The sequence below is a fragment of the Neovison vison genome, chromosome 5, assembly GCF_020171115.1.
Source record: "Neovison vison isolate M4711 chromosome 5, ASM_NN_V1, whole genome shotgun sequence".
Classification (NCBI taxonomy): domain Eukaryota; kingdom Metazoa; phylum Chordata; class Mammalia; order Carnivora; family Mustelidae; genus Neogale; species Neogale vison.
In genome coordinates this window covers 22,741,592-22,766,520 of record NC_058095.1, presented here as the reverse complement: position 1 = coordinate 22,766,520, position 24,929 = coordinate 22,741,592, and the positions used below count along the sequence as shown (strand labels likewise).

Sequence of the window (24,929 nt, the reverse complement as noted above, 5' to 3'; positions counted from 1 at the left end):
TATTGCTATTATTTAAGGATTTACTTGAGAAAGACAGAGTGAGGGAGCACATGCTAGCAGGGGAAGGAGCAGAGGGAGACTATCCAAGGCAACTCCCCTCTGAGCACGGAGCCCCACACAGGGCTAGAGCTCATGACTCATGAGATCAGAGTCAGCACCAAAACCAAGAGTCCAATGCTCAACTGAGCCACCCAGATGCCCCTTCTAGGAATATTAATAAAAATCCCAAACACTTGAGGGGCAGTTGGTTGAGCCTCCAACTCTTGATTTTGGCTCATGATCTCAGGGTTGTGAGATTGAGTCCCACATTGGCACCACATGCTCAGCCCGGAGTCTGCTGGAGATTCTCTCTCTCCTTCCCCCTGCTCTCTATCTCAAAAAAAAAAAAAAAAGAAAAAGGAAAATAAATCTTTAGGATGCCTGGGTGCCTCAGTTGAGTGTCTGCCTTCACCTCAGGTCATGATCCCAGGGTCCTGGGTTCGAGTCCCATATCGGGCTCTCTGCTTGGCGAGGAGATGGCCTCTTCCTCTCCCCCTGCCTGCTTGTGCATGTGCTCTCAAATAGGTGAATAAAATCTTTAAAAAATTAAAAAAAAATCCTTAAGGAATTTCAAACACTGAGAAGAGAAAAGCCCATATGCATGGAGTGGAATATAGGCCAAGGTACCCTCTTAAAAATACCTGCTTAATTCCTTATTCATCATTTACCTCTGATCACGCCTGTAATTCCGCAGGGCTCCCCAAGGGTGTTTCACAACAGGGTAGATAATGTGAGATTGAAATTCAGATGCTGACTTGGCCACTGCTCATTTCCACCAAAAGGCCTGGGACCCCACTGCATTAACCTCTGTCTCTCTCTCTCAACCTAGGAGCCCGTAGCACAGACTCAACACTAAAATATTTGTTGATGCAAAGGAAATAAAAGCAGGTAGCAAGTATCTACCATGTGGTGTTATCTCTTTAATCTTCACACTGTGAAGTGGAGGTACTGCTATCCCCACTTTGCCAACGAAGAACAGAGACGGGAGAGTCAACCAGTTGAGGTCATTGTGTGTGGGAGAAGCCGGACACTCTGGCTTGGAGCTTGCGTAACTATTACGCTCCTCTTTCCATCATTCCTTCTAGTCAAGGAGAGGGCAGTGCTCTCCACAGACAGGGGACTCCAGGCTCAACTGCTGCTGTCAATGAATTAAAACAAAGGTTTTTTAGAAACTCTGATTTGTATTATGTATTCTGTTTTTCTCAGAGACAGGTGGAGTTCAGGTTATTAAGTAAAGGTATTAAAGAGGTATTAAGCCTATTAAATAGTAAAGAAAGGATATTAATTAAAGAATACTAAAAAAAATAAGGATGCCTAAAAGAAGCGCCTTCATTCAGCCTCAGGAGCCTTTGCAGTTCTGGGGTTCAAGGAAGTTAAGACTCACAGCTCCAAGTCAGGCTATTTCCGCAGCAAAATGAAAAGTCTTCACAGCTTATTTCCTTTAATTACATCATAAAACAAAATTAGAACATACAGGAAACAGTAATAGTTACATAACAATTTACTTTATATATTTATATATAAAAAACATTTTTCTTTTAGTCCAAAGATTTTAAAGCAAAAGGAATCCTCTACTGCCACCTTGGATTTTATTTTAAATAACCCTCCCTCCCCCCATCCTCAAGCGCCAAAAGTATGGGGTGGAAGCAGTCACTTGGACAGCTAATGGAGCCTGGTGCTCAGTCACCAAGTCAGGACCGGGTCAGCCACAGGGAGCGGCTGAGCGCGGGGGGGCAGGCCTGGCGGAGGAACAGGGAAGCGGCAGCTCCCCGCGCTGAAGCACTCGGGGGCGAGGCCGAGAGGCTTCAAGAGGCTTAGGCAAGGTTTGGGATCAGGCCCTACCAGTCAACCATCCTCTGCCTTCCGTCCCCTCAGGGGGAGAGGGGTTTGAGGGGGTTAGCTCAGGGATGGAACAGCCTGGTTCGAAGGTAAAAATTTCTCCCGCAGCACCATTTGCCCACCCAGCTCTGTCCTCAGGCAGTCAGGTGGGGGTGGTCCTCCCAGCTGTCTGCCCTCCGCACAGGTCTGTGCTCTCAGGGTCACCGAAGGTGGGCAAGGCTGAGGAGAGCAGCCAGAAACCGCCTGAGGCAGGTTACCTGGAAATCATTCCTAGTAGGAAAGAGGAGGCAGCCAGGGTGGGAGGCAGCTGAAGGTTGAGTCATTATACAGGAATGGAGAAAGGCAAAATGCAGAAGTCCTTTCTCCCCTGGACCAACCAATGGAAGGACTGTAACCCTTCTAACCCTTCGGATTGGGCAGTCACAGATCCTCAGGGGCCAGCTCCGAAAGAGCAGAGGCACAGTGCAAAACCACTAAGCATGTAGCTTCTGCTGAGCCCTGCCCCACGGGTCATGTGTGGTAGAGGTTAGCATGGAGTTGGGGTAGGGTGAGGAGGGGAGTAAGAGAAGAAATCTCAGGCTCACCTCCTTCCTGCACTTATTAGAAAGTAACAGTCATCAGAGAAGCACAGGTAAGAAATTATTTTTAAGGGCAGGAAAAAACATGTAAACCCAGAAAAGCAGCAGCAAAGGTTTTACTTTTTACAGGTCTAGCACTAGGAAAGAAAATCATTCAAGTCTTTGGGGGCGAGGCGGGTGGGAGGTAAAGTAATTAATCAAACCATGCCAGTTAGAGACTCGTTTATCAAGTTAGGATTTTCTAAGACTTTCGGTTGTCGTTCACTAGTGCCATAAGAAAAAAAGGAAGGGAGGGAGGGAGGAAGAAGACAGAAATAATGACTTCAGGGGCTAAGAAGGGTTAGGCTAAGGTAAGAAACACATGTGTGTGAGCCGCAGTGAGACACAGATTTGAATTAGTGAAAGTAAGTAGTTAGCAACAGTGACAAGTGGAACTTTGTGGGGCAAAGGTTTCTTCTTCCACTTTAATAAAAAAGACATCACTTCAAAGATTTCCCTGGGTTCTTGGGGTGTGGCAAAAGAAAAAACGTATGTGTCTGGACACCTCTCTTCTCCCATCACTTCTTGGGATGGGGATTCTCATTCACCGCCTCTTTTGGGGTGCCCATTCCCATCTGGTGACTCTGGTCGGGTGCAGGGTGGGTAGAAGCCCTCCGTGCCAGTGAGAAGGGCATAGAGTTCACTGGATGGAGAGGAAAGCAAATCTACTCAGGCAGGTGTTTCTGCATATTCAGGACAGAGGCCTGTACCCAAAGCAAAGTGCCCCAGTTCCAGAACTGATTCTCTCCTTTACTTTCAATCTCATCTACCATTTTCCCACCCCAATTCTTCAAAACAAGACACTGAAAAACAAAAAATAGAGTCCATTGATACAGTTCTGGTTGCTCATGGTTCTTTTTCCTAAAAGGGCAGTGAGACACCGTGGCTGAACTCAACTCCTTCGAACCAGACTCCACCGAGGGCTTACTCAAAGAATGCATGAGGCAGAGATGGAAGCACATTACGGAATTTCTCTTAATATCCCACATGTGAGCTTGTCCAAGACATTTTTTTTACCCCCTGCTGAAAATTAGGTGTAACTCTGTTGGGCTCCAAAGGTTCACTCAGACTCAGCTGAGAGGTTCTTACTGACTTTCCTAAGAGTCAAAGCCTTCAGAGATGTATCTCTGATGTTCCTAAGAATAAAAATGGAGAAATAGAGACACTGGCCTTATGAGGGGAAGCTGCAGAAGCCCTGCATGCAGGAAAAGCATTTATGTGCCTCAAATGAGTTTCTGGCAAGTAGAGTTTGTCTCAAGTGAGAGGGCAAGCTTAGAGCAGCATGTTCTTTGCTGGAGAACCAAGCTGTTCAGTTAGGGCACCTGGATATAGCAAATACAGCCAAATGTTATTCCCAAATTACCTGGGTTAATTATAGCCTACCAACATGGTCTTATATAGTTTTCTGTATCTTCCAATATTACAATTAAAGTTTATGAGAGAAATAAAGGTGACGAGAGGCTTAGACTCCTACTTCCCCTCACCCTCCTCATACTGCTTGAGCATTTATTAGGTTCTTTGGTCCAAGGTCATTGTAAGGGGGAGGGTTTGCCTCAAGACCTCCAAACAAACATCCTCCCCGTCGTCTGAAACAAGTCTCGGCTCATTCACACTGCTTGGGTTTGAGGTGGTTAAAGATCCTAGAACTGGTGGGCAGATAGGAAGGCAATCTTTAAAAAAAAAAAAAAAAAAAAAAGTTCTGGAAGCCCAAAGCATACCATTGAGAGAGTTCCTCAGCCAGGATGCACAATGGGGATGGAAACCTAATCACACCATGCACACAAGGAAGGAAAGGCAGAACAGACCTGTTTCCTTTAACCCCCTCCTCCTGTACCAGTATCACCTGTCATAAGGAACCCATGACTTTTAGCACAATAAACATTAAATGGCCAAGGGTCAACCACAATCCACACGCGTTCCTATTCTTCAAAATCACAGTCACCTAAAGATATACTGCTCACACAGGCAGGCAGGCAGTCCCCTCTTCCTTCCGGTGCCACGCATACTTCCCTACAACTTCAGACCAGGACAAATTCCCACATACCTTGTTTACCCCTTATGGTAAGAGTGGGCTATCAAATCGGTAACAAAGCATTTTACAAGGCAATTAGGAGAAATAAAGGAACCTGAATGCTATAGCATCAGACCTGTATCGAACAGTTCAAATTGTTTGGAAAGCCCAAAATAAATCATCATAAAAATATTTGCCAGGTGTCCCTCTAAAATATGTGCTGGAGGTCTGCTACATCAACTTAATGAATGTGGAAATTTACAAAAGCCATTTAAGAAATACATCCACTGAAGAGCAGAGGAGAAGGAAATAATTCTTTTTTTTTTTTTTTTTTACATAGAGCACAATGTGCTTTCATAGTCAAAATATTGGGGGGAAAAAGGATAAAGCCTGATCCCCTTACTCCTCATATCCAACAGTATGATTTCAAATTTTGGTAAGCAAATGTCTAAGACCACCCAGTGAAAAATGACCTGAATCACACAACAGTTACTGTATTCAAGGCTGCCCAGAGACTTTGCTTCGGTCAGGACAAGGGCCTAAAGAGGAAGTTAGAGACTAGAGACACTGAGAATAAATCAGCAGCATCATTGGGAGTAAGATGGAGGCTTTAAACAGAAGGCAAGGATGAGTACAGGAAGAAAATGGGAGCACTGCAAAAAAAAAAAAAAAAAAAAAAAAAAAAGAAGAAACTGGGATCACCTTGGTGGAGCCAGTGTAGAGGCCACAAAAGATACTGATGTAGCAAATGATGCTGGAAAATGTAGAGGGAAAGGCTGCTTGGAAAAGAGGTGATCTGGATGTTTAATAACATTCTCCAAAGACACAGCAGTAACCCCTCCTGGCTACCTGTGAATCTATGCATTAGCGCTGACGTATTCTAACATATCTCAAATCTCTCCATTCACTCTGTATTTCTTCATCATGGAAGATAGAGAGGGCCAGGGCTGGAGTCAAAGGAACAGGCCAAGAAGCTTTTCCTAAATCCCTGAAGTCTTACTGAATTTGCAAAAGTATCCCTGATATTAAGATAGGATGGTGGGGCCCTTTCCACCTGACCAAAACTTACCAGGTTCTGGGTTCTTAAATTCCTGGCACATTTCATTAGCTGGTGTAGGTTGCAGACTGGCATAAAAAAAATCTATTTCCTTCCAAGCTTGAAGGGCCTGAAGTTTTCTTGTGAAAGGAACAAGGCCCGGCCACATACACACCAGTGCTGCATACTTCATTTTTCTCACTGGACTCTGCTCTTGGCCCAGATAGGCAGGGATCACCTGAACAAGTCCACAGGCACCTGCACATGGGTCCATTCTTTGAGATGAGAAACGGCATTTCCAAGATGTTCGTGTCCTGGTAAATAGGGTCTTTTACATTTATGTACTTTTTAAGTAAAGAAATACTTTAATGGCCTCTACTGGTGGGCAATTTAAATCCATACTCACTAACCAATCAGGGTTTTATGGTCAATTTGTTCAGAAAATACTAAAAAAACCATAATATGTTAGAGCAGATGGCTCCTAAATATTTCTCTTTTTACTTTTGTCTGAATGAGTTACCTGGGGATCTGAATATTATCAACCACATCTGGAAGCATGTGTGCAAGTGTGTGCATCTGTATATGTGGGGTATAACCAGAAGGAGTCTCATTTTACAAAGTATATCCCTATGCCAACTATACTCCAATAAAAAAAATTAAGTATATTCTTCATATGATATTTTGAAAAGAGGATAAGGGGAAGGAATAATGAAAAATGAAAGTAATTTGAGCTTTTAAAAGGGCATAATAAAAAATAGGACTTAAAGTAAATTTAACATGCAAAATAATGGTGGACAGTACAGATTTCTAGCATCCTTTCATGGAATTGCTTGTGGAGAAGTCAGTCCTACTTTTTTCTTACATATGCTGGTACAGCCAGCACCTGCAGCATTATAACAAGTCTTTTAACAGCCTGGATCATGCAGAAGATGATCTAAGATCATGGCAGACTGCACAAGAATGTCCTAAAAGACCCAAAAAAAAGGTGTCCTATTAAAAAACCACATAAGGCTTCTAACTTTGGGCTTTAGAAATCTACTTCCTATACTTTAGAAACTGATTTTAGTTTCCTCATCCTTTATGACTTTTTTGGGGGAAGGAAGGAAGTCTCTTCCTTGACTCTGAATTATGGGCACTGAATAGGCCTTCAGCTCTGCTACCCATGCTGGGCAGAGACACCGAACCCCTTGCTTCTTCTCAAAGCCTTCATCTGGTTGCCCTTGGATTTCCTTCATGGGAATCCTGGAGCACAAGAGAGACAGCAATGACAGGTTTTGAAATGGTTCTGGTCCTTTGAGGTGCCAACATTTGAGATACACCATCAACACTGACATACAGTTGAGCAACTGTTCTAGGGTCATTCTCGTGTCCCTGAAAGGCTGGAACAGGGGGAAAAAAAGAGAGAAACTGACCAGCTAGACGGCACAGCAACTCTAGCAGCACTCTTACTAGAACAAAACAACCTCACAGACACCAATCCGCGATGGTACTGCTCACACCTAGATTTCAGTGAATATTTGACATGTCTACCCTTGGGTGGGGGGTGCTTTCGGGCTCAGTTTTGGGATCTGCCATTCCACTCTTTACTAATAATGCATTTCTTTCTCCTTATTAAGTTAGTGGATTCTGATGGGAGGTGCAGGGAGAATACTGGGCATATCATGCGCATTATTATAGTATCACAAGGTATAACAGAAACCAAAAGGCAAAGTTTGTTTTCATCAAAACAGTTTTAGCTCAATTTCTTCTCGTACCATATCTCGGTTTTGTGACAGTTTCCCTTCGCACTGGCAAAGATTCAGGCAGGGTCCCCTAATGGTAAAATTTAGAATTAAAAAAATATTTATTGATAATGTCTCTTTTAAAAATGTTTGGTAACCCCAACTAATCATCCAAAATGCACACTGTAAACACAGCAACAGCAGAAGAGTAACAATCGAGTGTGAGTAAGCACACAATGAACAGGTGACAGACTGAGCAAGAGTGCAGGAGGGAGCAACAAAGACCGAAAGACAGGTGCACAAGTGTGCTACAGAGAGTGACAATCTGAGTGAGTAAGTCATCACATTTGGACCACAGCGATTTCAGTGCAACCATTTAGGAAACCTCTGGGCCAAATACTTAAAACAGGAGGAGGAATGGATGAGCCTTCTTTGTGAGCATGCTCAGCACATGTTGGCATGGGAACAAGGAAGCACAGCAGCTCTGTAGTCATCTCATGATGGATGACTACCATTTATAGGATGCAAAGAAATTTTCTTTCTGGTCCCTGGATACAACATATATTGTTTTTCTATGCTTTCCTTGACCCTGGAGGACTGCAGTTGCTGTTCCAAAATCACCAAAGAAACCCCTTCACAAAATGAAGAAACTGCAGAAGCAGTAACACTGGGTTTGCTGGAATGCCCCCTTCCCTCCGCCTTGCCTATGATTTTCTTCTTGGCATGTCCAACAGGAATGGTTAAGTTTCACCAATCCACTTGATAAAGCCGGCATGGGCTTCAGTCCCCTGGTCACAGAACTAGAGTGGGTGGCGGTGAGGGTGGGTATGCATGTTATGTGCGGCTCTGGGGATCTGGACGCTGCCCTCACTTTGTAACCCTTGCCCAGAACACTGGGGTTGCTTCCACTGGAGACTCCATTGTAACTCTAGAAGTGTCATTAAATACTCAGTTCACCAAGGCTGACCACCTCCATTGTCATAGGATGATGCAGCATCTGCAGAATCGCTGTCTGCTGCCCCCTACTGATGGGGGTGGAGTGACAGGTGCGAAGTAGGCGTGGACTTTAATATTGGGCAAATGGGTCTGAAACAAGACAGAAACATTACTAAGAGAGAGGGCTTCAACAGAAAGAGCAACAATTGCTTTTCAGAAAAAACAAAGGGGCTAAGTGAACATGAAAGCAAGGCAGAGGCTGAGTACCAGTTAATAATAAAACTGGGGTAAGACTTTATACTAATCTCTTAACCTGTCCCAAAGGGATTGCTAGTTGCATTCCCAAAGTTAAAAGAAACTGTACATGCTTAAAATGATTTTTTCCACGTCACTGTGGACAATGTTTCTTCTGATATTTTCTTAAAAACTCCATTATCCTCTTTTAACAATACACTGTTTTTACTACATAAGTAGTTTCTGAGTTCCTGGCACACTCAAGGCACTGTGCTAGTTACATAAGGGAGTACAGAGATGGTCAACACAAAGGTCCTGCTCTTAGGGAACTTAACAGTCTAGACATAAATAGCTAAATTAAAATGGAAAAGTGCTAAGTGATGATTTGAGAACAGATAAAAAGTCTTGACGACTCAGAGTTGGAAGAGATCCTGTAAGGAGGCCATCTATAGGAGAGGCTCTCGTTGGCCTGCGGCTCTCCTCTTTTGGTGTAGAAGGAATATGGCTGCAAGGCTTTTCCACAGCAGTTATGCTCTCAGTCCTCTAGGTCTGAAGGGAGAGGAAGAACTAAGACCAACTGGAACTAAAGATGAGGTTTGGTGCTCCTTTATGTACTCAGATGCCATATGGCCAACACGGATGTTTTCAGACACTGGTTGTAAGGGTCTAACTAAGTACGGTGCCTTTCCCACAGCAGGTGTGAAACAGATGTTCCAATAAATGTCTGTTGAGCTGAATAACCTAACATATAGATTCATTCATCCTTTTATAACCTCCTTGCTGGCAACCTGTCTTCTAGGCATTTGATGATGCATGGGTCTCTTTAGTATGGAGGATGGGGCTAAAAGAAAGCATTAAAAAACAAAAACAAAAAAACCCAAAACCCCACCAAAAACAAACAAAAAACCCTACTTAATCCGTTTGTTGTCTTAAAAAAGAACCCCAGCAAAAGGGTCTGATGTGAAAGGAAATACAAATTAAATTCTTAAATCCCATTTAACTAAGTATTTTTCTTTATGTTATTTCTTTCTTTCCTGAATCTGGCATGTGTTTTTGACTCTGGGCATGTTATTAAGCCCTGGACATTACGGGAGAGTCTCTGCTGGGAGAAGACCTACTTTCTTCCTCTCAGTGGGTATTTTCCCACTAAATTTCCATCTGGAACAACAGGTAAAAACTATCTACCCTTAGGTTTGCTCTCCATTTTTTTTTTTCCTCTTTGCTAAATGTCCAAGTCACAGAAATCTACATCTATAACAAAAACAAACACAACAAACAAAAAGGAAATGGAAGAGGGAAAAAAAGAAAGAAGGGAAGGTGCCGAGAGCACCAGAGCTGGAGAGTGTGTGGCCGTGTTTACCCTGAGTCTCTTGATCCCAGCCCGTGTGATCTGCTGGCAGTCATAGAGTTCTATCCGCTCGAGGCTGTGACAACTCTTCAAGTGCTCCAGGGAAGCATCTGTGATCAGTGGGCAGTTGTCCAGTTCAATCACCTCCAGCTGGTCATGGGCGCAGGCCCCATTCCCCAGGTGACGAATTCCATCGTCTGTGATCAGCTCACAGTGAGACAGACTCTGCAGCCAAATAGAGCAAGGAAGGACACTGGAACACTTCACGGTATTTTTCTAGCCATCAGCCTGTATACAGGCAGAAAGGAAACCTTCTGAGTTGGATTGTGATGTCTATGGAGCCGTCACCAGATCTACGTGGTGAAGTAAGAAAGCAAACTAGAGTTGCTGGGGTTCTGCTTTTGACTATCAGTGACTGACGTTTCTGTGTGTGATTCTTTTTTCAGAGAGGGAGCAGAGGGAGAGGGAGAGAGAATCTGAAGCAGGCTCCATGTCCAGCACGAAGCCCGATGCAGGGCTCTATCTCACAACTCTGAGATCATGACCTGAGCCAAAATCGAGAGCTGGACGCTTAACCTACTAAGCCACCCAGAAGTCCTTCTGTGTGTGATTTTAAATATACTGTGAGTTCATGCAATGACTACGGAATAGTTCATGAACAAATCATGATATCCAAGCCCACATACAAATTTATACTTTTCTATAGGGATAAGAGGGGCTCAAGTTTTTTTCCTTTTTTTAAATACTTTTAGAAAAATTGGTTTATCTGACAGAGATCACAAGTAGGCAGAGATTGGGGGGGTGGGGGAGGGGGTTCCCAGCTGAGCAGAGAGCCCAATGTGGGGCTCAATCCCAGGACCCTGAGATCATGACCTGACCCGGAGGCAGAGGCTTAACCCACTGAGGCATCCAGGTGCCCCTCAAGTTTTTCTTGAACAAAACCTTCTGGAATTTGGACTAAATACTGAATACCTAGTACAGGGGAATGTCCAGTTAACTAACCGAAGATGATTCCTACACCTGTCAGGTGTGGTCATCTCTTTACACAAATTCCTTCACTTTATCAATTTTCCTTAAATCCCTGGTTCCCCCATGTGAAACTCTGAACCCCCCTGTCCCAATTCTAATTAGTAACATACCATAAAATACATACAAAAAATGAGCCTGGACACAAAATAGTTAAGCAGAATGTATTCCCACAGTGCTACTGGAAAGAGTAGCAGAGAACACCCCTAGTAAAGCCTTTATTAATTCTGTTTTACAGGACCATTTAGTCTCAAGGTGAAGCAAATTGTATTTTGGGCTATCCTGTCTCCTGGATTGCTGAAATTTAAACATTATTCAGGCTGAAGTGTAATTCATGTGGGAGGGAGAAGTCATACCCTCCTTGTCACTTTTCAATCTCCAAGTACTGATAAATAATACCTTGGTCCTCTGTAAATTGGCAATTTTCAGAAATATGTTTTCCCAAAATGGTAGCCAGACACCAAGAAGAAAGTATGAGGTAGGTTTTGATTAAATCCAATGAACACATAAAACTTTAAAAAGTCAAACTTACCAATACTTGAAGTCGAGGACAGTGTATAGAAAGTTGGATTAACGTGCTATCTGTTATCTGAAAGAAACACGTAAGTTTATTATAGGTATAATTCCAAAAAAGCTTCTTGGCTATACCTCATTCTTGAGCATAACTGTGTTCTACACTGATACCCTGATATTAATCATAAAAATAACAGATCTTAAGATTGAAAGCCCTTCAGCTACTTGAACCTGTTCTTTGAGAACCTATCCAGGCAGGCTTGAAAACATCTAGTCATCTGGAGTCTTCCATCTTTGAACAGGTCTATTGAAAATTCTCTTTTGTTTCTGAAATGAATGAAAATCTGTCCCCTTGTTATTTCTACCCACTGGACTTTGTTTTACCTCCTCAGAACCACCACAGAAAAGAATCAGGAGACGCGGCTCCATTAAAAAAAAATTTTTTTTAATGGGAAAATATCCTCAAATTATTAATTATATCTGGCCTATATTTTATAAGCCTTGATAGAACTCTGATAAGCTGGGTGTCAGGTATTTTCCCAAAGACGACAGAAAAGGGGCTGCTGGAATTTGGGTTAACTATGAACATTCAAGAAGGAGGAACTCTTGAAGGAAGAACAGTCTTTTAGAGTTATCTTAGGCTGGAAAATAGATCAGTGCTTCTTTTCAAATGTTCCTCCAACTCTGAAATGATGATGATGACCGTAACACACAACTTCACAGGGGCTAAGAAATGGTGGGGGATGGAAGGTTGGGGAGAGAAGGTATGTGCACATCACTGAGAAGGAGTAACACTGAAGAGGATGCACTGCAAACTCAGGCATGTGTGAGAGATGGATGGATGTGACCAAGTTCTAGTTTAGTAAGAACAGTTGCTAAGGAGTGTCTGGATAACAAGTAATTTAGAAAAAACGGACCTCTATAGTTACTAGAAGTATCTTTATTTTTACCATTAAAAAGATTTACTAATCTATCTCCTTTTTAGGAGTCCCCCTTCAAAAATTTCTCTCTGATCAACTACTAATCTTGAAGCTCTTATAATAGGTAATAAAAGAAACAGTTGCTAAGGCAGTATTTGGTCTGTCTGCCCAAAGGGCAGAGTTGGATCTCCAGGGCTAATATTATAAGGGGTCCATAGTCTCACTGAACTAAAAAAAAAGGTGGGGGGCAGTGCCATACTGTTCATGTGATGGGGCTTTAATTATTTACTACTGTTATAACCCTGTATGTCTAAGGAAACACTTTAACATCTTTACGGCCTGAATGCTTGGACCTACTTTCTTTCCACTGGCAACCTTACTGATGGCATGTATTTTCCTAGTTCCTTACCATGTATGGCACGAGTACTTCTGCCTGGACACCTGGAGGACACCTCAATAAATGAAGAATCAGCACTGCCACCAGGCACTATACTATACTGGGACAGGGAACTGAATGTTTCGATGTGTATGTATTACATAAGGTTGTTTGTTTGTTTTTTTTTGCCAGTCTGTATCATACTGTATCTCTCTCTTTTTTTAAGAATTTGTTTATTTTAGGGGGAGATGGGTAGAGGGGGGCAGGTGAGGGAGAGAATCTCAAGCAGACTCCCCATTGAGCATGAACCCCAGAGTCTGCAAGCCGAAACAAAGAGACTCCTAACCAACTGAGCCACCCAGGTGCCCCTATGATAATGTATTATTTTTAAACTTTTTTTTTTTTAAAGATTTTATTTATTTATTTGACAGAGATCACAAGCAGGCAGAGAGGCAGGTAGAGTGACAGAAAGGGGGAAGCAGGCCTTCCACTAAGCAGAGAGCCCGATGTGGGGCTTGATTCCAGGATCCTGAGATCATGACCTGAGGGGAAGGCAGAGGCTTAACCCACTGAGCCACCCAGCTGCCACGATAATGTATTTCTGAGTAGAAATCTACACTCTTACCTGAACACACTCTTCCAGGTCCATTTTTTCAAGCTCATGGCAATTCTACAGAATACAAAACCAAACATTATAGCACCAAGATTTAAAACATGGGAAAATTTAAAGCCAGAACACTAAGAAGCAGAATTAAATACACGGACAAAATCTTAAGTTTCAGAGCTGGTGTCATTCTAATGTCACTTTCTGCCTTCATTAATCACACATTTTAAAAGGCCTTGATCACAGTGGAAATTTCTCAATTATGTATCTATTATCTTTTAAGTCCAAGGGAATACATTTTCTGCACATTAATACCAAGCTAATACAGAATGCTTCCAACCATAAATAATTTAATGAAAATTATCTCTTTGAAAGAATGGAAGGTAAACTGTGTGTCTTCATTGAGTTATGCTACGTCCTGCCCCCTACCCATTAGTCTTCCATCAGTCTTCCTGAAAGCAAATGTCCCTCCCCAGAGTCCATATATGCTAAAGACAGTATAATTTTGAATACTATCATTATACAGTGATTTATAAAACTATTCCAAGTATTTATTCTGGAGAACACAAAAAAAATCTCTTAAACCACCTCCATTTAAAATCAGGTCTATTCAACGTTACTCTCACCCACCAGTCACACACCAAATAACCAAGAAAGCTTTTCCACGAAGCATTAGGAAGGCCCTGCCTCGCTTACCATCTAATGAAAATGTGGCAAATCAAGTCTCAAGAAGGAACATCATGGTCTCCAAGACACATCTGTATTTCTAGAGCAGTTCATGTTCTTTAGGCCTGTGGCTGCAGCACGAGAACTCAGGCACACTAGCCAGAGAAGTGCTCTCACACTCCACACCCTCCTCCACTTTGCTGCCATTCCACGTTTCCCTTGTTGCTCACTCTTGTGAAATTAAAAAAAAAATTATTTTGTAAAGAACCTGGAGAAAATAACTTACCCTGGCCAGAGTGGTAAAGCCTACATCTGTTAATTGAGAACACCTCGCCACTTCTAATATTCTGTTGAAAAAAACAAAACAAAACAAAACAAAACAAAGTGAAAGTCAAGCCCTTGTTTTCTGAAAACTGGGTTTATTAAAACAGCAAGAATTTAAGAAAACAACCTCCTAGTCCCTAAACACTGCATGATAGAGTGACATTAACAGCTAAGCAAGTCTGTATACAGATCTTGCCATTCATTTTCATGGAGTCATCATAAAGTGGTCCTGTAAATACCACATTTCAGGGTGATGCAATCAGAAGAATATAATAGAAGCTTGTAGTTAATGCCAAAATGCATTTAAAAGCCTTCTTGATGGCATACTGCTTACCCCCAGAGGGCAGCCTGCTCCTAGAAAACAAAGGAAATGGAGATAAATACTCTGCTTCAATTAATCTGTTGCTTAAGTAAATTATTCTCTTTCCCCATTTTACATGTAGGTTCACTCAAATTTAAATAGGCTTTTAAAAATACTATGAAGGGACTGGTTAATTACAGGCCTGTCCCATGTATGAAATTCCACACTTATGAAAAAAACACCCTAAGTGTCCTGCCTCTTCCCACAAGCTCCCAGGGAGGCCCAGCACAGAGGGGGGCTGAGCTGGCAGCCAGTCTCCTACTCAGGAACTGCTGAACACCAACCGAAATACTAACCACAGGACCTGGGAATCAAAAGTAGCTCTTTTTGGTGAAGAGTCGGGTGGCATCTGCATGATAGTACCAAATAACATCTTCATGTTTGCTTATGAATTACTTACTACATGAGTTGAAACAAACAAAGCTATAATAGAAGAAATCATTATCAACCAGCAATGATAAATGAACATCTAAAGGGGAAGCAGGATCTGACTGAACCTAACTTTTGATTCTGATATTTGAGAGCAATATGTCCGAACAATAAAATAAACCATGAAGGAGTAAGAAGCTGAACACTCCTTGCTTTAAAAGAGAAAAAGGTCATGTGTAATATTTTTAGGGAGGACTCTTGCTGCCTCCTTAGCCCCAGGCCTCTGATAGTATTATTTTTGACCAAGTCTATGATATATCAAGGAACTCTGATAATCTAGGCAACTTTTCTTTTAACAATTATGGTTAGGCCTCTGGCCAGGTAATAACAAAAAGCTTTAATAAATTTACATGGGTTTATAGTGATTATTATATGTGGTTTCTTGGGTTCTGGACCAGACTGCCTGAGTTTGAACCCTTGCATCTGAACTCACTAGCTGTGAGACCTTGAACAGGTTACCTGACCTCTCTCTGTGCTTCAGTTTTCTCATCTGTAATATGGAGATAATAACAGTGCTTATATGCTATTATGGGGATTGAATGAATTAATATTTGAAAATCACTTAAAACAAGGGTTAACATATCTAGGATACAATAAAGTTGTTTTAAGAACAAAAAAGGTATATGGGGATCATCCTTATTTATTACAAAACAGCATGTTGTGTACTTTTACAGAACCAATATGGGTTTGAAAGCATGTGCATGCTAACACTGCATTCTTAGTAAATTATTCAGCCAATGCTTCTTTAGGCAAAGAGGAGGAACCACAGAGAAATCAGGCTTTCTCTAAAAGACCACGAACACAAAGGAAGTATTCCTGCAGAGCTATTTTTTTTTTTAAATACTTAAAGCTAAGTAGCTGGCATCATTATCACAAGGTAAATAACCACAGGGCAGGCCTTTAAAAACTTTCTTCCAGAAGGAATTATATGAAGTATTAATAAGAGAAAATGCCTTTACTTCATTTCTCAAGTAGAAATAAAATGTGAATTTTTTTTTTCCTAGTATGGATAGCAAGAAGTAGGAAATGGGGAACATTACCCCTTGGTTTAAGCTAATTATACACATAATCAAGTGAGGTACAAAGCAAGCAGGTTAGCACCTAAAAGGGTAGTAACCTTGTAGTGTCTACCTTAAAAATCTCAAAGTTCTGAGCAATAAATTCGTGTGAAGGCAGCCTTTGTTCCTTTCCCCTGATTTTTTGAGCTAAACAAGAAATGTTTACCTAAGCCGTGGGCAGTTCTGACCTAGAGCATTCAGGATGGCATCTGTGATGTTGGAGCAGCCGGAGGCACAGAGGGACTGTAACTTATGGCACCCTCTGCATATAGTAATGAGACCTTCATCTGTGATTTGCTAAAAAATAAAAGCAAACCCCCCCCCATTGGTATTAGTAACTCAGCAGAAAAAAAGGAAAAAACGTTACCTCTGAAAATAAGCACCAAAAAGAAATAAACTAGTTTAATATTAATCAGGTAGCAAACCTAAAAGAAAATTAACACACTTTGTTTCTCCTTTTCAGTTCCTTTTGATTTAATGTGCTCATTTCTTTCTTTTTTTTCCCCTTTAAGTAGGCTTAATACCCAACATGGGGTTTGAACTCAGGACACGGAGATCAGAATCACATGACTGAGCCAGGCACCTCTGTGCTCATTTCTGGTGTAAACGGAAGAAGCTATAATGGGGATTCTTTTAATGTAATGGGACTGCGAACAGCATGAGGTGCATCATGGGTTAGATTCAATTAAATTACTTTAAAACCCAGAAAACAGATAAGAATGGCAGTATTAACATATTTGCAAGTTCAAAATTGACACTGACATTAAGTTAATGAAAAAATAAAACAACCTGTGGATGACAGTTTCAACTTCATATCAACCACAGATCTTTTTCTTTCTTTTTTTTCCCTATTTAGTTCTTTATTTTAATTGTAAGAGTGTAAAAATAAATCTTAATTTATGGAGATAAACAGCTGTATCCAACTCAAACATAATTTTATATGTTCTAAATTATTCTTTTTTTTTTTTTTTGAAGATTTTATTTATTATTTGACAGAGATCACAAGCAGACAGAGAGGCAGGCAGAGAGAGTGAGAGGAGGAAGCAGGCTCCCTGAAGAGCAGAGAGCCTGATGCGGGACTCGATCCCAGGACCCTGAGATCATGACCTGAGCCGAAGGCAGCGGCTTAACCCACTGAGCCACCCAGGCGCCCTGTTTTAAATTATTCTAAAATTTGAAAAGGACACATCAAAATGTTACGCTAAAAAAAAAAATGCCATGTATAAACATCCTAACATGTTGGATGTGATTAGCAATTCAATTTGTCCTGCTAGATACACAGATTTTGTGTAAGCCTCATAATAAAGCTCCCTGTCATCTCTGTTCAATCCGTGTCCTTAGGATGCCAGGAAAATTAGAAAAAAAATATCGAGCTTTAAATATTTACTGCTTAAATCAATATATTCTCAATATTGTATAACTAAAGCAAGATACAGATAAAAAAGTGGATGCCAAGGCAGATATAAGATGTATTGTGAGGATAAATTAATGAGGATCAACACATGTGGAAGTAACTAAAAAGGTGCCATGCAAGTATGATGTATAGTTATAACTAAATGAGGATAATTGAAATGTAAAGGGGGAAGCAGCAATCAATAAACATGCATATGTACCAGGTCAATGAGAATTTGTATCACATAAGATCAGGAAAGTATGTTGTAGGATTGTGCTGCCTTTTCCTTCCCTCTTTTTTTTTTTTTTTAAGATTTTATTTATTTATTTGATACACAGAGAGACAGCGAGAGAGGAGACACAAGCAGAGGGAGTGGCAAGCAAAGGGAGAAGCAGGCTCCCCACTGAGCACGAAGCCCAATGCGGGACTTGATCTCAGGACCCTGGATCACGACCTGAGCAGAAGGCAAATGCTTAACCTACTGAGCCACCCAGGTGCCCCTGCCTTTTGCTTCTTAATGTTTTCAAGTCTTTAAGGGATTACTGAGGAAGAAAGATATGAAAAGTCATATATAACAATTCTTCAAAGTTTAAAAATAATAAAATTTACTGAACTTCAATGTTTTCAACTTAGTCAAGAAAAAGAGAATGGAATGAGAATGTACTTTGGTCACGTCAACAGTTTTGGTCAGAAATGTGAAGTCTTAGGAATGAGAATCACTGCATCACATCCTACAAAAGGAATGACTTATGCCCTAAGATCTGGGTGAAGGGAAAGAGTAAAATAAACAGATGACAGAGCTGGTTCTTTGTGCTTACTGGCTGGGATTTCTGTCTGCTGGAAGGACCAAGGAAATGAAACTAAAACAGCAAACAGTAGGTATGGTATATATGTGTAAATAACATATATCCACACAAATACATACAGAGCGTATCTGTGTGTATATACACATATGTAAGATCCAAAGATGCCGGAGAACAGTTTTTTCCTGTCACTGTAAGATGATGATTTCATGCTTACAGCAGCTGCGTAAGCTCTTCCTGTCAGGCCAGATATTTCAGTTTCATAAATGAAACTGGGCAGTTAGCAACTTATGGCAATCAGAATTAAAAGGAAGCAGTGATCAGACTTAAAAGGCGTATCATTCATTTAACTCAGTCTTTAGGAGCCTCCTAAGCAGATCATTATCAGCACCATCCCTTAAGGGCTGGAAGGGGGGCTGCTTCAATTGCACAAAACATGGCCCTATATGTGTCACTTTTCAGCAACCACTATGGTCTCAAGTTTCAGGTGATTATACAAGAACGGGAGGGAATAATGAGCAGAAGTTTTAGCAAAAACAAGGCAAACCCTCAAGTGTTTTTCATTGCCACGAGAGGCTTTCACTCCAAGGCAACACATATTTGTAATTTTCAAGGCAAGAGAGAAAAGATAAAAGTATATTGTTGATGTTCTAGGACCCTGAGTAGTTTCAGCAAATTGAGCAAAATGCAGGGGTTTGGGGATACACACAAAAGAGGTGACAGTCTAAAAAAGCCCAATGTGAATTACAATACTACTTGGAAATACTTGAGTACATTTTGCTTGTCATCTCTTTAGATCAGTGGTTCTCAATAGTTATGACTCACTGATAGATCTTCATTGGCATAACTGCAATTAATTAACCAAAAAATATTGTAAGTACTAGAGTCTGTGAATAATTCACTTCTAAACGTAGAAAAGGGGTGGAGTTCTAGTTAGTTTGTTTGGAAATCTGCATGGGCTATCTTTTATATTGTCTACGTCAAAACCCTTAGAAGTGAGTGTCCTTAAACATGCCAAGAATCGTATCTGTGTGTGTCCTGTTTCCCTGTTTCCCAGGGCTGAGGTGGAAAAACCACTGGTCTTAATGATGGAAGCCTGTACAATAATATTACTGCAATGAACTACTAATACAAAAGAGTTGTGGGAGGGACGGCTTACTAAGCAAGTCTGCAGGTTCAAGGTCACCAGTTCAGGACAGTGTGCACCTATGTACTTCAGAGCTTCATCTTCTAGCTAGAAAAATTAAAAAGACAGAAAAAAAAGATTACTGACACTGTTTCAAGAGATAAAGATATGGGAGTATACACATTTTGTCAACACATGCTAAATAAAGCCAAGCAAGCTTCAAAGGAACAATGAACCAGAAACAATGACCCATGATCAAATAAAGGCATAATTCATGTCATTAGTATGGTTATCAGTATTTTTCATCAGTTCCAACCACGTCAAATTCACATGATCACCAAATCAAGGAAAAGATAAAATAAACACTGCCTAATGTTTATGGATTTCTCTTTTGATAAATTAAGTATGCCTCACAGCATTTTGCTCAGGGATTATGAAGCTAAAATAATTTTCACACTTCTGTACTTCCTATATAAAAAGTTTTTTTTAAAAACAAACTTTTGGGAGCAGAAGCTGAGAAAGGAATCCGGTTTATCTGCTGCTGGAAGATGAATGCCACGCGTACAGTGCTGAGAACAGATGGCAAGTCATTGATTATAATGGTGCATTCCAATCAATATTTTTCAGGATTCCATAAATAACCAGAAGCTCAAGCTGTTGTTTTAAGACAGTCTTACTTCCAAAGCTCTGTTTCAAACAATGGAACTCCTCCCATCACAGTGAAAGAATAAGGGCACTTTTAACAGAAGCCAAGGCACGGTCTCAGTAACCATTAATAAAAGAATGTCACAAGAGCCTAGCCCTACTTTGTCAGTCACTTCTAAACTCACTTCTGATTATTTCCTTCGAGACACTGCCATGTCAATTCTTTTTTTCTTTTTAATCACCGTAAAATACAAAGACAGTAAAATTTTTAATAGCAAAATATGTTGAGATTTGTAATGTGACTGGCAGGAAGTAAACACCAACACTATAAAATGTAGGTTCTGTATACTTGGCACATTTAACCTGGAAGTTAAACAACTAGTGAAAACTGCTAACTAAGACTGCCTTCCTTGCCTCTCCAGTTCAAGGTCTCAGGCAGTAACGACATGGCAAGTTTTCTTCTCAGATTAAATTGTGTAAGATGCTTCCTGCCTATGGTGCATGCTCAGTGTGATCTTCTCTCCCTATCTTGCCTCCCCTCAAAAATTTTATCTTTGATCAGATGTTAATTCTTTTCATATATATACATATATATGAAAAAAATATATATCTATTTTAACTCTAAGGAAGACACTTTAATTTTTGGTAAGCATGTATCCTTGATTATTAATATACAACTATATATTCCTCCAGCCAACATCTTTGGGCTGCCTACAAAGTTCACGGTTCTTCTAAAATTCACAAGCACTACATGGAGTATTACCTGTGTGCAGCCTTTTAAGAATAAGGCCTTGAGACCCCCACAGCCTCTCACTAGTGCTTGGATGCCATCCTTGGTTACTTGGTCACACCAGGAAATGTTTAATTGCTCCAACAGTGGACATCCCTCACTTAGGACAAAACAAAATGAAACAAATATATGACTAAATCCAATTCCAAAGGCATCAAAGTCTCATTTTATTGGCTATTTAGTCAGGGAATGGCTACAGCCCCATGCTTTCCCACAAGAATACACTCATTTACTTAACACAGATTTAGAATGCAGGCAATCTCACAACAAAAACAAAGCCTAGTTATCAATGGTGGTTGAGTTCATGTGGGACTGTATCCTGAGGAGAGCTATCTCAAATCCAGCTAAACTAGTAAGCACAGAGCACTATACTGTTTTTCAGATATATCAGACTGTTATGGAGGTTTATGCTTTTCAAATATATTTTTTTTTGCACTTATCACATGTTTAAAAGGTCTCTGGAAAGGAAATGGAAACTAAGTGACCTGTTCAAGTTAACAGAGTAATCAGTGAAGGGTTTAGATTCAGATTCTTTATCAAATAATTCTTTTACTTATCAAAGTAATAATGAAGAGGTTTAAATTCTTATTTAAAAAATTACAAAGGATCTATACATTTTCCTTATCTGTGAAGTCTCCTCAGTACAGTCTCCATAGGCTAAAATTAGGCTATACTGTTTGATCTCTGCCTTCTATTAAATATCCATTTCATCTTTGATTTCATATTTGAACTATGCAAGAATCCCAAGCTCTATGATATTCTTTGGAAAATATTGCTCTAATTGTTTTATAAAATGAAGGCAGAGGATCTTGGTTCAAGTCCATTCTTCAACATTAACGGTATGACTTCAGACAAGTCATTTTAGGAAACCTGATTGAACTTCTCTTAATCCAAGATCAGCCACAGCCTATGCTCTTCCCAAATGGAAGCACTCACTTCTGTAACAGCACTTAACACACCGTACTATGCTGCTAAAGGGCAGCAACAACAATACCTTGTTTAGTGAGATTGGATCACATTCAAAATTGTTTTGGATTTTCTTATCTATAAGTGTCTGTCCTATCTGCCTCAGATGGTTTTCAAATAAATGAAATCATTTATGTGAAAATATTTTATAAACCATAAATGCTGTTATCTTATCCTGTTTATTATCTCACCTGGCAAATGACCTTAGATACATATGTACTCAGTATTCATAAGGAAGGTCTAGAAGCCATTTTTAGATTACTTATACTCAACTAAATCTACATTTCTTCTTTTAATAGCTTAATTTTTACTATTTATGAACATAACCAATAAATGGGACCATAATTACCTGTAAAAGACTGATAAAAAAGTAAAGATACAAAGAGAATGAGCATTTCACTCTCCTTTTAAGGTATACTTTCTGTGATGTATTTTTAAAAAAACAGGTTAATATTAAAACGTACTGAGTGCTTACTCTATGCCAGAAACTCTCCTAAGCACTTTATATACATTAGGTTGAACCAATGAAGCTGTCTTTATACCATAAAAGCTGTTAAATACTGCCAACTTTGTATGGTTTGGCCTAATATTATCAAACAGTGATGATAATACCAAACAGTGATGATAATACTGTTTAATCCTAAGAACAGAACTATGAGATGACAAGGAAAAACTCACAAGGGTTATATTTGTTCAAGGTACCTGGCTAATCAATCACCTGACTCTGGAGCGCTGCTTTGATCACTAAGCTATGATATGTGGTGGTTTCAGGAGTGGGGGCAACCAAGCTTGAGAGAAATCTAATCATTCACGTATATGCTGTACCAGTCTGTTCAGAAATCCTAGTTATCCCTAGGCATTTCACCTGAATGTGTCCTGTAATTTGGGCAAGTGATCTATTCTGAACTATAGTACATATCCATAGAACACAGTTTCCTTCAATTCTAACTTTATTTCAGTTATTTGAAATTTTTAAAAAACTCAGTATTTGTTCTGATTATTGGATACTCTTGTTATAAGATATTTACCTCAGAGCTTTAAGAGACATGTTTGTGATTGATGTACAGGAAGCCAAGTCAAGGTGCCTGAGTTTGGAACAGAACTTGCTAAGGCTAGTACATGTACTGAAAAAATGGAAAAAGGAGAAAATAATGAATAAACAAACAGGGACACATCTTTAGTAAATCATATACGATTCTCATTAAACACATGTGTATACATAAGAACGGTAAAATTTCCATACCCCAAATAAAAGCAGTTACAAATCCTGGGACCTTTCACGCTGAGGAAGAGGCAGGTGCCATTCACAAAGAAGAAAGGCTGTGCTGTGTATGAGAATTAGCATGAGGGGATGATGATGCTTCATTCTTGTTTGGAAATGTTTTACAGCAAACTACCTATGTGCTCTCAGGAGACCTCTATGCATTTTGCAAATACAGAAATACCAGAAAGCTAGCTTAGAACTTGCTAGCAAGTGGTGCAACATGAAGACTGAAAACTGTCTATGCTCTTTTATTTAAATCTCTACTCAAGATAACCTTTTGCATGGCAGTAATGAAATGGTTGGATTTTTGCAAAGTATATTGAAGATGGACTGATATCGGGCTTGAATAAGTTAGTTTATGTAATATCACTACCGACTTGTCCTTAGGACTTAAAAAAAAAAAGATTTATTTAAATTTATATTTGAGAGAGCAAGTGAGCAAGTGTGAGTAAGGAGAGGGGCACAAGGAGAGGGAGAGAGAGAATCATTAAGCAGACTCGGCAAGCGCAGAGCCCAACATGGGGATCTACCCAGGACCCTGAGATCATGACCTGAGCTGAAATCAAGAGGTGACCAATTAACCAACAAAGCCTGCCAGGTGCCCCTCTTTTTTTAAAAGATAGTAATCTTGGGGCACTCAGTCGTAATCTGGGTGGCTCAGTCATTAAGTGTCTGCCTTCAGCTTAGGTCATGATCCCAGGGTCCTGGGATCGGGCCCCGCATCAGGCTCCCTGCTCAGCAGGAAGCCTGCTTCTCCCTCTTCCACTCCGCCTGCTTGTGTTCCCTCTCTCACTGTGTATCTCTCTGTCAAATGAATAAATAAAATATTTTTAAAAAAAGATTTTGTTTATTTACTTGACAGACAGAGATCACAAGTAGGCAGAGAGGCAGGCAGAGAGTGAGGGGAGGAAGCAGGCTCCCTGTAGAGCAGAAAGCCTGATGTGGGGCTTGATCCCAGGACCCTGGGATCATGATCCAAGCCAAAGGCAGAGGCTTTAACCCACTGAGCCACCCAGGCACCCTGAATAAATAAAATTAACTTAAAACAAAAAAAGTAATCTCTACCCCCAATGTGGGCCTTAAACTCATGATTCTGAAATCAAGAGTCGTATGTTCCACCAACTGTCCAGCCAGGTACCGCTTTATGAATTTCTTAAAGTCTCTTTTTTTAAAAAGATTTATTTATTTATTTGTCAAAGAGAGAGAGAGAACACAAACAGGCAGAGGCAGAGAGAGAAGCAGGCTCCCCACTGAGAAAGGAGCCCTATTTGGGACTCTATCTCAGGACGCTGGGATCATGACCTGAGCTGAAGGCAGCCACTTAACAAACTGAGCTACCCAGGTGTCTCTTAAAGGCTCTTTTTATAAAGATTTTATTTATTTCAGAGAGAGAGAGAGAGATATTAAGTTGGGGGCAGATGAAGAGGAAGAGGGAGAAGCAGACTCTCTGCTGAGCAGGGGGCAGGGGGCAGCTCGGTTCCAGGACCCTGAAATCACGACCTGAGCTGAGGGCAGACACTTAAACCCCCTGAGCCACCCAGATACCCATAAAGGCTCTTTCTCCGCAATGGTCAACTTCTCATTTAATTTTTTTTTAAAATATTTTATTTATTTATTTGACAGGCAGAGATCACAAGTAGGCAGAGAGGCAGCCAGAGAGAGAGGAGAAAGCAGGCTCTCTGCAGAGCAGACAGCCCGATCGGGGTTTGATCCCAGGACACTGGGATCTTGACCTGAGCCAAAGGCAGAGGCTTTAACCCACTGAGCCACCCAGGCGCCCCCTCATTTAATTTTTTTAACTTATGATGGAAAATTGCAAATATACACAAGAGTGAGAAATAGAAAATATACCTGTACCATCACTGAGCTTTGACATTTATTAGT

The 24,929-nt window shown here is 40.6% G+C and overlaps 1 protein-coding gene across 3 annotated transcripts in view; it reads right to left on the bottom strand.

Annotated features, from left to right (window-relative positions):
* Positions 1-1,463: 1,463 nt before the first annotated feature.
* Positions 1,464-24,929, bottom strand: part of FBXL20 (F-box and leucine rich repeat protein 20) — a 107,844-nt gene continuing 84,378 nt past the window's right edge. For all 3 annotated transcript variants that reach the window (XM_044248091.1, XM_044248092.1, XM_044248093.1), the window contains exons 7-15: positions 22,810-22,905; positions 20,789-20,915; positions 19,414-19,488; positions 16,225-16,355; positions 14,173-14,233; positions 13,242-13,286; positions 11,340-11,396; positions 9,794-10,006; positions 1,464-8,349 (exon numbers count right to left, since the gene is read on the bottom strand). In XM_044248091.1, coding sequence (XP_044104026.1) covers positions 8,242-8,349; positions 9,794-10,006; positions 11,340-11,396; positions 13,242-13,286; positions 14,173-14,233; positions 16,225-16,355; positions 19,414-19,488; positions 20,789-20,915; positions 22,810-22,905 — 913 coding nt within the window. In that variant the 3' untranslated portion in view covers positions 1,464-8,241. The remainder of the gene's footprint in view (positions 8,350-9,793; positions 10,007-11,339; positions 11,397-13,241; positions 13,287-14,172; positions 14,234-16,224; positions 16,356-19,413; positions 19,489-20,788; positions 20,916-22,809; positions 22,906-24,929) is intronic.